We start from the raw sequence: 12,042 nt of genomic DNA, 5'->3' as shown, positions 1-12,042 counted from the left end.
AGGTATAGCACTGTCTGTGGCTAAAGCTTTGGCGTCTCGATATTTCTTAAGCGAGAAGTGAGTGATTTTAAGCGATGGCAGGTTCAACTCGATTTCCATGTTGTAAAATGATCTTATGAATATCACTAGCACTTGCGTCGCATATACAACAAATAACGTGCCCAAGTCGGAACGGTTTGGGTTGTCTCATCTGCGCCATTATTGAGCGATGGATTTAGGCCGTCGACCATCGATTTAAAGCCCCCACCACTCACGTTGTCGTCGTGCAATGATCGCCGGAATCAGCCCAATTTCTTCTAGAAATACGGCCGCTAATGAGGAATGGGTCGGATACATCTTGGTGGAGAGCGAAATTCAAGATAGGCATGGCTAATACAGTAATACCTCTGCTTGTAGGTCGTATCTTATGGGGCACTCCGTACTGCAGGTAAATTAGCAACAGGTGGGTGACTGCGGGGTCTTGTTCCCTGCTCGCGCCAGGTCGAAAGTCAATCTGGCTCTTTTCTGCAGCTATTTTTTGTTATTCTTCTCGTCGTTGACGCCCTTTATTTTGACGATTTAGTAGTGGCAAAAACAGAGAGCGATTTAGATGTCATCAGCAGAGCAATTCAGACTCAGAGAGAGAAGTAAAGCGAGGGAAATTGAAAGGAGCCAGACGCTGTCAATAGTCAGTAGACGATAAGAGCGGCTGTTGTATCCGCATGTGGACAGTTAGCCGGCGCGGGCACACTTGTTATCAGGAATCAAAGTGCTGCTAAAAGGGTCTCGCACCTCAACAAGAGATGCTATCACGCAACCGAGCCAACCTGCTGCATTTGGATACCAGGGGGCCCTTTTCAATATACCCAAAGGGTAAATTGAGCAAGGGCAAAAGCTGGGGTAAGACGCTGCGTCGTCAAAACAGACAAATCAGCGTTTGTCGCAACCATACCACTCGATTGCGCCAGATGCTCTATGGTGCCGGTTTGCCGGGTTGTTATGTCTGGATAAGACTAAGAATGTGTGGAGGGTCTCCAGCGCGTTGTATTTCGTATCCTTCTCTTGGACTAACGTCCGTAACGACGCAGTCGAAATAGTGGCGAGAATGTTGTTGCTTCCTTATCATTTGTTCCTTTCTGTATCTAAATGATACTTCTCCATATGCATATACTTAGTATGCAAACGTAGCGCGATTATCCAGGTGGGTAAGCGACAGGACGAGGTATGCTGGTCGTTCTAGTCCTCTTTCTTCTTTCTCTCACCCCCTCGCTCTTCGCCACCACTCATGGTTTGCTTTCTGCCCTGGATGCTGCGTCGTAGTTATCTCGAATCTTTCGGAATATTGCATATGTTTATTTTAAAGTTGTAAAAGCCACGATGCATGAATAGGTCCCAACATTGAAAAGTGAGATAGAGGAGGGGGGAAGGCTGTTTCTCAAATCCAAGGACCCATTAATAAATGCAGCTGAGCAGCAAAAGAGACACTCTTGGCAGACATAACGGCCAAATAACCACCTCCCAGTCTTTATCGTAATAGACCCGGCAGTAATGGACTACTTGGGAACTTTTGTCTCAGGTATGGTTTAGCTTCGGAATATGGTCCCCTGACTCGCCAACCTCATCCAATGCTGGAAGCGTATTCCTTTGCGAGCGTAAAGAGATGATAGGAAATCGATCCCTAGGTTGCACATGTAATGTTCCACCCTGGAACACGCACTTTGTTGCGGGCGGGTCTGGGGTGGATAGCTCGCATCTGCTGTCGGAAGGTTGTGTAATACGTTGGTCTGCCCTGTGATAAATAAGAATGGACTGGGTCGCAATGATCGTTTCTTGCAAGTGTCGTGAGGTAAGGGACGCCTTCGACATAATCCGTCCACAGCTGAACTTCTTGTTGCTTTGAAAAGAGCCGTCTGGATCACAACATCCAAGATGAGTACGTAATGCCCAAGCTCTGTATGAGTGTACCACCGTTACTGAATATCCAGCACAGATGCAGACCACGTTGCCGACGGTCCCACGCATGTGCATGGCACTGTGGAGATCCTCTCTGGCGCTGCCCCGATCGAAAGCGAAGAGGTTGGCGTCGCTCTTGATCAGCTTCATGATGACACAGAAAAGGTCTCTTTAGATGTTGATGGGAGAGAGCCAACGGAGGAAGAAAAGGGTACCCTTCGAAGGGTTGCTGGTACTATCCCTTGGATCTCTTGGGTACTCTGTGCAGCCGAGGTGGCCGAACGCGCAAGTTATTATGGCGCCAGTCAGGTTTTCAACGATTATATGCAGTTTCCTCTTCCTGAGGGCGGCAATGGAAGCGGTGCCGTCCCAAAGGACGACCCTAATGGCCATGCTGGCGCATTGTAAGTAAAGCATCATGGCCATCATGCTATAACGAGAATTCAAAGAGTAACCGTTTCTTCACTCATCCAGGAACCAAGGCCTTCAGTTCGCCTCAGCTTTTAGCACCTTGTTCACGTTTTTGGCCTATGTCTTCCCTATCCTGGGTGCATATATCGCCGATGCACATCTCGGACGGTTGTAAGTATACATCGAAATGAGAAAAAAATCCAGTTGCGGGTGCAGAAAAGTTGCTAATATGACTGTCAATCATTAGCAAGACAATCATCCTCGGTGTTACCATTGGTGCTGTTGCCCATGTTATCATGATTGGCGGCGCTGCTCCGTCTCTTCTCAAAGCCGGCAAAGGCCTCGCGCCCTTCGTTGTGTCTTTTTTTACATTGGCCATCGGTGCTGGTATCTTCAAACCCAACGTCGCACCTATCGTTGTCGACCAATATAAAGATCAGCGACAGATTATCAAGACGCTCAAGTCGGGCGAAAAGGTCATCGTTGATCCAGAGACGACAATCCAGAGAGTGCTGATCATCTTCTACGCCGCGGTTAATATCGGTGCCTTCTTCGCCATCGCAACCACATACACTGAAAAATATGTTGGCTTCTGGCTGTCTTTCCTTCTGCCGGGTATCGTCTATTTCCTGTTGCCCATCCTCCTGCTGAGTATCTACAGGAGAATCATCATCAAGAGGCCTCAAGGATCTGAGTTGGTCAACTTCTTCAAAATCATTTGGGCTAGCCTCCGATATAACAACTTCCAAGTTTGGAAGAAGGATTTTTGGTCAGCAGCCACCCCATCCAAGCTATCAGAGCGTGGGGTTCAAGTAGGATGGACGGATCGAGCTGTGATGGACGTGCAGCGTACCATGGAAGCCTGTGTTATCTTCCTCTATTTCCCCGTCTATAATATCAACGACGGAGGTGTTGGTGCTGTACTGTCAAACCAGGGCGCAGCCATGACGAACAATGGAGCACCGACCGATTTACTCGGTAATTTCAATCCTCTCGTCATCATTGCCGTCGCGCCAGTCCTTTCGCACGGTTTATATCCTCTCTTGGCCAGATATGGTATCAAGTTTGGTCCCATCCGCCGCATGACGTTCGGCTTCATGCTCGCAGCAATCTCAGGTGCTATTGGTGCCATCGTCCAGTGGAGGGTTTATGAAACGAGTCCTTGCGGCTACCAAGCCAGCACATGCGACAATGTGTCTCCCATCAACATCTGGTGGCAGATTCCCAATGTTGGTCTCGGTGCCATTTCCGAACTCTTCTGCAATGTCACGGCATATGAGCTGGCATATGCGCGCTCTCCACCTCATCTCAAGTCTGTCGTCTTTGCTCTCTTCCTATTCACCACCGCCCTGTCGAGCGCACTCGCCGAGGTTCTGATTCCGGCCATCATCGACCCGCATTTGATTGTAAGTTGACGCGACGTTACTCAAATTGAACATGTGTCGTCGTAATAGAATGCTAACTGCTCTGGTTAATATAGTGGGTTTGGGCTGGTCCAGCCATTGCACTCGCTGTCCAGACAGCCATTTTCTGGATTAGACACCGTAAACTTGATGATAGTGTCTATATGCTGGAGCAGGACACACCTACACAGTCGCAGGCTCAGCTGGCACACTCGGAACCAGTGGAGGAGACTGTAGTAAGAGATGTAGAGAAGGCATAAAGGACTTATAGCTTTTAGGAGTGGTGAAGCAGCTGGGGATCCACATTGTATCAAGCCTTACATGTTTTTGCCTGCAGTGGTGTAGTTTTATGAGTGCTGGAGTTAACAGCGGATCGCAAGACGAGGAAAGCAGGTTTAAGTTAGTGAGCGGAAGTAAATCTCGGAAGGGAGGCTTAAAAGAAATAAAAACAATCGATACCCGTCATTTCAAGAACTTGTGCGGCTGGCTGTAGAGTCACTCCTATGACATGCCTGACTCCGAAGCCGACTCGGCATCGGGTTCGGCTTCGGGTCGCCCTGAATGGGGCAGTGAGTCGCCGGGAATGTTTTATTTTAAGGCTGACGATGAAGCGATTTGATCCTGATGTAGCTGGTACTTAAACTATTAAAGCTAGACTGAAGGCTGCTACCATACCCGGTGCCACTTCTCGGGACGCGTTGTAACGCGGATGACTTTATGCAGTTGGCGATGAGTCACTCACTGTATTAGCTTGACACTAGTCAGATCTCAGCATCACGACCAGTAGTGCATGAAATAGCCTTATAGCGCCATTTTTCCTTTTCTTGACCTAGGCAGCAATAATGAAAGGAAAATATTCATGAGCAAAGTTTCTTTGTAATGCAACTGTTGGTAGGGTACTTATTCCAGTAGCTATACCAATAGCAAAGCCAAGTAGTGTAATTGCTTCGCCATCGGCCCAGGTGACCATATTGAGTAAATGAGAAAAAGAAAAGAAGCGAATAATAATTCTCCCTCCATTTCTCGCCATCTTCTCAATATAGAAATTCTAGCTTGAGCTCGAATAGCCCAAATGTGTCTTAGCATCATCTTTTGCACTTTAGCTGCCGGACTTCGGCCTTGGTGGGAAGCGAGCTCCATCTGCATATTTACGCTCGGGGTTTTCTCGACTCCGTCAATCATTGTCTTACATGTATTCAACAGTTTTATTCAGTCTACTCTTAAATGAGGTGGTGATGTTTTCTCTTTTGGATGACAGGGTAGAGTTAATATGGCTTCAAGCAATCGTTGACTTCATTTTCCTTTCCTATTGACTTTCAATCCGGCTTGTCCCTATGCCTATTATTCTACTTCTCCTAAACGTCGATGATTCGCATCGATTGAATATATCTGCGATATCGGTTTCAAGGTTTGGGCTTAACGCTAACGCTTTCTAGCAAATCGTGACTGCAGTGTCCATTTCTCGAGTTTCTATATATGGGGTTTGGCGGAACCTGGGCGGAAACTTGGCGGAGGTCCGCATTTGACAGCCAAGAAAGTCTATCTGTCAAAAGTTTACTAAATTAAGCATAAGCGGGTCGGCGGGTTGAGGCGACATACTTCAGCTCAGACTTACATGACAGACAGAATCGCTACGCGTATTTTCTTCCTTAAGCTGCCTCTGCTTAAAGTAGATCATCAATTAACTCAAAGAGAGAATACCAGAGTGGTTGTGTTTCCCAAGTCACGAGATGTCTCACGGCAGTTACCTAGTTTGGCATCACCGCGCTCTTTCGCCACCAAACAGCCTCGACGAATGGCACATGGAGCCTGCTTCTGGATTCAAGAGCCCCGCACGGCTATTCGCTGCTGAAGGCAGTATTTGTTCTTACTTTGACATATGCCTTTTAAAAGCGAAAAATATCCAGCCTCATTGGTTACAGTGGGACTGTTTATCATCAACTTCAGTGAGACTAAGGCAGAATTCACTATCTATACTCTTCCTTGTCTTCCTTGTCTGCAAGAGAGCCATCGAGTGATCTATGGAGCCCACGAGGATTCCTGCGCTTAGCAAACCTATCTAAGCTCTCTGACCGACCCCCAGTATAGATTCCAGCTGACTCAGGGAATTTTATATGGCTATACGCCTCTCTTTCAACCGGTCATGTACTTGGCTGCTCGCCGATCAAAAGAGAATATCACCAAGGCTGCCAACCTAGCGTACGAACCTTTATAACGAACTGAAAAGACCGAACTATTGCGAAGATTGGGATATTCTCAAAGATTTTAAACCTCACGGAGCAACATAACGCCTACGGATAGGCTAAGGGGATGGGTTGACCAAAATACAACAAAACGACAAAGAATCGACGTCATATCTACATGCGCGCGATCACGATGCCGCCAAAAATGGCTAATAGCAGCAAGCAGCAACAGTGCTGGGAGTGTCTCCGCCGTGGCCTGATTTGCGATGGCTGTCGCCCTATCTGCGACTGTTGCCGCTCGTCTGGTATAGTGTGTCCTGGATATGAAGATCGTCGACCTCTCACCTGGGTCACTCCAGGAAGTATTACTGTTACACGCTCCCGAAGGATCAAGGTAGCCGCTGCTGTTGCATCGACACCTGCTACATCTCAAAAGTATCGCTTTCAGACGGGGCAACAGCTATTATCGCCTCCCTCCGAGCCGAGTCTTGTAGAATCTGAATCGAGTACATTATCCAGAGTAATGTCTAAATCTAATGATAATATCACAGAAAAGGAATCTGAGTCAAATTCGATCATACTGAGAAATAAAAACAGAGGGAACGATATCTATGACAAGGACAAAGGCAACAACGAAAATGAAAATACCGGCGAGAACGGCCAAAGGCTATCATCTTCGGATATCATTATACCTCAAGCTCGAGCTACAAGCCCGAGTCTTGTTTCTCAAGATAGGCGGTGGGACAGATCAACCCAGCACCAGAGCATCTGTTCTATACCTCGGGGCCTACATTCATTTGAGCTTGAACTTGAGGAAGCAGTAGATTATTGTACACTAATATTGTGCCCTGCAGCGCTTAGAACTAACCATCCGCTGACTTTGGCGCAGATAACCATCAAATATTTCCACTCATTAACTCCAACCAACTCTTCCCAAATATCTATTCCACGCCCTTGGACATACATCGGATGTCTCAGCTTGTGCCTTCCAATCGTCACTCTCTTATTTCTCTATCACTTGGCTACCGTATACTAGCCCTTACTCGAATTCATCGCCTTAGCATCAATCCCCGTAATGCGGGCCCTGCAAGTGACCTTTGGACATCTTTCTTTCGCCATGTCGGCCTCGCTCTGACTTCCCTGAATGATGAGATTCGAGATGATCCTGAATATCATTTGGCCAATGTTTTTCGCAGTATACATTTGATAGCCAGTTCCGAGGCAAGATTTTCTGTGCGCGCTTATGCAAGCTATAGGCTAATTACTTTTCTGTCCAGCTTTTCTTACTCAACTCACCTCACTGGAGGGCCCATGTTACTGGCTTTCTATCCATTCTCCAGCAGAGAGGCGGTCTTACAGCTTCTATGCAGAGACCAGGTAATTTGAAGTTTATCATACTAAGTTTTTTGATGTAAGCCTTCGATTTTTCCAGTTCTAAGCTTATAAATCCTTTCTCCAGTCTGAACTTTTTATTAGCGCTTGCGTTGTGGTCAATACAACCAGTTCAGTAGAAAATCAGATTATTGAAGCAGCATACATCGACCCCAAAGAATTCTACAATCTCTACAGCATAAGCATATATCCGCCTTTTCTCTGTCCGCCTGGTCTATTTCTCGATATTCTATATATTAACCGTTTACGGTTGCGGCTACCAACAACTTCAGCCATATACTCTCTATCGTCGACTCAGGTGACTGTATGCGATATTATGGAGCGTATACACGGCTTTTCTGCAATTGACTGGATTGAATCATCTGGATTTCCCAATCGCGACGAATTTCTGCTATTGTCAAACATCTTTCAAGCCGCCATAGCCTTATACGCTACTCTCGCACTACCTTGTACATCAAAAGTTCACCTGAAAAAGTCGTGTGCAGATCTTCAACAGATATATCGGGCTCAACTCTTTAATGCTCTAAAAGCGGCGATCGGTTCACCTGTTCGAATGCATACAATTTACTGGCCGGTAGTGGTGGCTGGAGTGACTGCATTGACTGGCACCGCAGAGGAGCGGATGCTTGTTGAAGAACATCTTCACATGGGAATCGGCGATCCTTATTCAGGCTCAGGATCGTTGAAGGCTTTAGCGATATTAAGAAAGGCTCGGGCGTCTGGAAAAACTGAGTGGAATGACTGTTTTAGCGAGCCGAATATTATCTTATTTTCGATGTAGATGAAGGCTTGAACACAAACTACGCTGATAATTTTAGCAAGACTAATCTTTCGCCATACTGGTGGCCTAGTTGTGAGTTTTGTTTGAGATTCGGTTGATCTGTTGTTATAGCTGCACCTACAGGCATGTAACTTGGGCTATAGGAAGACTAGCGGCTAATAAAACTCCCACAACAAGCCAAAAATCAAGCAAAATCTAGGTAGGAAACCATCTCAGTGCCCTGGCGATATCATTATGGATCAATTGGCAATTTTGAGAAAGAATTATGTGATCAATATTTTTGTAGCCTGATTTAGGCAGTAATATTCTAATATGGCATTTTCTTGATCTTCCTAAGATCCATCCGCGAGGAGATATACTAACGCCGTAGTTGGTGACGAAGACTTCAGGCAGCGATATTTATGCCACGCATAAAAGACAGGGAATTTCTCCTCCAAATACATTATTATTCATAACTTCATAAGACAAGCAAAGAAATTAAAAGACATTTTCTCAATATCGTTCAATACCCGGTACTCTATCCATCATGACTCGAGCCACCTTTGCCGACAGCGCAGAAACCTATCAAGCTACCCTCAGGAGCCTCTTTTCTGGGAAACCAGAAGAAACCGAAACTGACTTGGCGAAGATTTTCACGCCTACGTTTCAATTTGACGCTGTAGACGAGCAGTACGACTTTGATGGATTTGTAGCGCATATGCGCCGCCTGCGCGAAATGAAACTTGTTGTCGAACTCATAACGGTGCAATTCCTGCGTGATGGGAACCAGCTTGCGGAGCGGCACGCATCAAAGACGACGTTGCAAGATGGAACGGGGCACCCTGCTCATACTTTTATGTTTGCGGAGATTGCGGAAGATGGGAGGATCGAATGGATTAAGGAAGTAGTTGTGAAGTCAAAGAAATGATTGGCGCTGGCTTAGGAAGTTATTTGAGAGTGGAATATTACTGCTTCATTCGAACAAGTCATATGTATATGGTAAATGAAGTGACAGTACGGTGAAGGTGGCTTCTATTAGATGTTCAGTGAAAATCCATCCATCGAAACGCTGACCATAGCATCAAACTGAGCCCATCCAGTCATTTCGGCGAGAGAGTCGGTAGGTGTCACGTATATGTCGCCAATGCCACCCATATCCGTCATACCAGCCCCGAGGTCCGCCACGCCAATCGTCCCATCACCAGTAGTCTCAAATGCTTCAGTGCCATTCGTATCATTCGGTAACGAGGCGATCTGTTTCTGCGTGGGCGATCGTGCATAATTTCGGCCTTGCTTTGTTTGCCTTAGGGCCTCGAGGCGTAGCTCTTCTAACACCAGACAGTATCTCGCGACTAAAGATCCATCTTCTGCGAGATTAGAGAGCTGGTCTTGACAACAAGTTGCGGCCGAGAGGTAGCTGCTGTATACTTCCTCAAGCTCATTGCTTTTCTGAATTGTGTAAACATAGAGGATGACTGCAGCGGAAAAGGCGAAATATGATGTGAACTATGTGAATAGTTAGCGCCACTCCTTTGCAATGCGATATTGTGCGTGGCATACCCAATATGCTCGGAAAAGCTGCCCCCCTTGGTACATATCATTAACCGTTCTAGTGATATTCGTAGCCGCCTGCAGACATTCGTTGACACTTTGCTCGATGCGTGATTCGAATTCGCGATCGTCACGTCTTGGCCTGCTACCATTCTGCAGGTTTGCAAAGTTGCGTAGGAGGAAGGGCCGGTGAGTCAGGATCATAGTATGCCAGTAGGCAAGATTGAGAACATTCTTCTGGCGTTGAAAGATGGGTATCAGAGGCATGTGGGTCACAGGGTCAAGAAAATGAGCGACGTCTTCTCGCCACTCAACAAGTTCCTTGGTATGTATAGTCGCAAATGCGCGTTTTTCATTACGTGAGGTTGCATGAATGGAGTAGACGTTCCGAAGAATCATGCTCAAAATCCGAGACATCCTATAACAATGATTAGTTTACAGATTTTGACGACTTCGAGCTCAAAAGATATGGATTTCGTACTTGGCATAAGCCACCGGCCCCAACATTACAGATTGTCCGAGGGTACCGTCTTGATTGATATGATCGGCGTAAATCTGGTGATCGTCCACGCAAGACGGAAGCTCTTGGTCAATATCATCATCATGAAACGTCCGCGGCCTTCCGAGTGCCATGCTCAGGTAGTTGTCTAAAGCATAGGCACTCCAGAATGTTCTTCTCCGGCATTCCACCTCTATGCGGTCGATACGATCAGCATGACGCTTTCGGTGTAAGCCAATAGCATATGCAAGGCGCGCAGCGGTTCCAAAGAGGTTCCAGCAATGGTTTATTCGTGACTCGGATAAAAGCCAGAGGCATTGCAGTAGCCGAGCCTGGATGCTCTCTAGACGGATAACCCCTTTCTCTCTCGATAAAAGCTGGTGTGCTGCAAGAAAGTAGCGGACACTATAGAAGAGTTAGAAATCAACAAGGACTTGGTCCAAGATTGGTTTATAAAATAATAATACCTCACATCGGCATCGTCAGATGTTGGTCTCTGGCTCATATGCGCTTGAGCAAGAGCAAATACCATAAACAAGACGGCTTTGCGGATGGATGCATCCTCTCTATTGTGCATCTTCCCTTTGGTCTCATAAAGCTCTTCAAGCCACATCTCTATGGTCTGCTGGTGAAGAAATCTGTCGACGGGCACAGCAAAGTCGAAGTATCTCTGAACAAGTCGCGTAGTCTCACTTCTAGACAGCATCATATACAGCATCGGATCAAAGTACGGCGCCTCGTTCTGCAGCGAATCAAGATACGGCAGTGGCACGTCGCCAAAAGTGAAGATAGATGATCCTTGCGGAAATGACACAAATTGGTCTAGCCTCTTTTGAATTCTGAGCAGAAACGAGACTCCGGAGGATGGGCCGACATAGTGGCCCTCAAGATCGGTCTGCACAGGCTCAGGAGACGCCCGAGATAACGGCTCAGTCCCGGGCTGTGTGGGGTCTCCGAGAGCTGGATAAGACTCCGGAGCTTCGCCATTGAGTTGCTGATGTCGGCCAGATGGAACGGGGCTTTGCTGGTTAGCAGCATGCCAGCGCACTGAGTCTGATGTCTGGCGCTCATGCTGGCTGCTGTGTTGTGACGGCTGTGATGGCGGAGAGGCGCGACTGCTTCTGCGAGGCACCACCGCGCCGTGTCTCCCCCGAGTGTAGGCGGCGTCATATGTGCAATTTGTATTGGCCTCAATGCACAGCCGACACGGCTGCAATCCAGTACAGCGAATCTTCCTCCTATATGGCAATGCGAAGAAGTTAGTCAGTGGAGGTGCCTTAAGACACGCAAAAGGGGGCATATACGAGCCTCACTTTTTACACCTATCGCAGGCGCGTGTCACCCGCATCCGCTTCGAGTCTCTGAGGTCTCTACTCGTCTGCCGCGAAGGCGTTGACGGCTGTGCGCCTTGATCGGCAACGGATATCGTGTACCCCTCCATATTAATTTTGCTCAGTTTTGATATCCGAAAAGGACTGACTTCCGAGACATGGACTCGGAGAAGGACGGCTATGCATTGGATACTGCTGCCGAGAGATTGAGCGGGCCGGGAATGTGGTTTGGAGGAGCTATTTCAACGGCACTGTGTAAGTTTATACAAAACTACGTACCTGGCTAATCGCCTCGTAAAATCGAACTTTTTTAGTCTCCAAACAAATGCAACAATGGAGACAAGTCTGGCCATAAGCGATAGGTTTGTCGGTCTAGCGTGGACTATGTGTCTACAACGCGCCATAACTTGCGGTTTTCCAGGCAACTTTGCGCCAACTAAAATATAGACAGGCCCTGTAAACTCGAAGAAGCCAATTATGTTAAACCGGCGGCATTAGTTCCCCGCGCTTTGGCAGGGTATTGATGGCATTAGCCCCTAAAATAAAGGTGAAATGGGGGGTGGGACCTCTGCCTCGGCGG

At 47.2% G+C, this 12,042-nt stretch overlaps 4 protein-coding genes across 4 annotated transcripts; 3 read left to right on the top strand and 1 right to left on the bottom strand.

Annotated features, from left to right (window-relative positions):
- Positions 1-1,783: 1,783 nt before the first annotated feature.
- On the top strand, positions 1,784-4,751 carry GGI43DRAFT_421895 (POT family-domain-containing protein; the record flags this gene model as incomplete). The annotated part of the gene is made up of 6 exons (XM_083208032.1): positions 1,784-1,825; positions 2,020-2,336; positions 2,407-2,514; positions 2,591-3,749; positions 3,824-3,936; positions 4,742-4,751. 6 exons carry the CDS (start codon positions 1,784-1,786, stop codon positions 4,749-4,751), a joined length of 1,749 nt encoding a protein of 582 aa, XP_083062065.1.
- Positions 4,752-5,936: 1,185 nt separating this feature from the next.
- GGI43DRAFT_329842 (uncharacterized protein) lies at positions 5,937-8,365 on the top strand. Its single transcript, XM_083201956.1, has 4 exons — positions 5,937-6,759; positions 6,819-7,150; positions 7,207-7,340; positions 7,406-8,365. Exons 1-4 carry the CDS (start codon positions 6,108-6,110, stop codon positions 8,100-8,102), a joined length of 1,815 nt encoding a protein of 604 aa, XP_083062064.1. The 5' UTR covers positions 5,937-6,107; the 3' UTR covers positions 8,103-8,365.
- A 51-nt stretch (positions 8,366-8,416) lies between these two features.
- Positions 8,417-9,221, top strand: GGI43DRAFT_329810 (uncharacterized protein). The gene has a single exon (XM_083201955.1). The coding sequence runs from the start codon at positions 8,629-8,631 to the stop codon at positions 9,007-9,009; it is 381 nt and encodes a 126-aa protein (XP_083062063.1). The 5' UTR covers positions 8,417-8,628; the 3' UTR covers positions 9,010-9,221.
- GGI43DRAFT_382292 (transcription factor domain-containing protein) lies at positions 9,117-11,572 on the bottom strand (the record flags this gene model as incomplete). Its single annotated transcript, XM_083203229.1, has 5 exons — positions 9,117-9,587; positions 9,642-10,050; positions 10,114-10,536; positions 10,599-11,369; positions 11,445-11,572. 5 exons carry the CDS (start codon positions 11,570-11,572, stop codon positions 9,117-9,119), a joined length of 2,202 nt encoding a protein of 733 aa, XP_083062062.1.
- Between the last annotated feature and the right edge of the window lie 470 nt (positions 11,573-12,042).

The sequence above is a fragment of the Trichoderma evansii genome (genome assembly GCF_050947405.1).
Source record: "Trichoderma evansii strain SZMC 28006 chromosome Unknown GGI43scaffold_6, whole genome shotgun sequence".
NCBI lineage: Eukaryota > Fungi > Ascomycota > Sordariomycetes > Hypocreales > Hypocreaceae > Trichoderma > Trichoderma evansii.
The sequence above is the reverse complement of the archived record's forward strand: the minus strand, read 5'-3'. Positions and strand labels throughout refer to the sequence as shown.

Coding starts and splice junctions, on each gene's coding strand:
- GGI43DRAFT_329842 (XM_083201956.1), top strand. CDS start 6,108: ATGCGCGCGATCACGATGCCGCCAAAAATGGCTAATAGCAGCAAGCAG. Junction 6,760..6,818: donor TGAGGAAGCAGTAGATTATT/GTACACTAATAT, acceptor ACTTTGGCGCAG/ATAACCATCAAATATTTCCA. Junction 7,341..7,405: donor ATCATACTAAGTTTTTTGAT/GTAAGCCTTCGA, acceptor ACTTTTTATTAG/CGCTTGCGTTGTGGTCAATA.
- GGI43DRAFT_329810 (XM_083201955.1), top strand. CDS start 8,629: ATGACTCGAGCCACCTTTGCCGACAGCGCAGAAACCTATCAAGCTACC.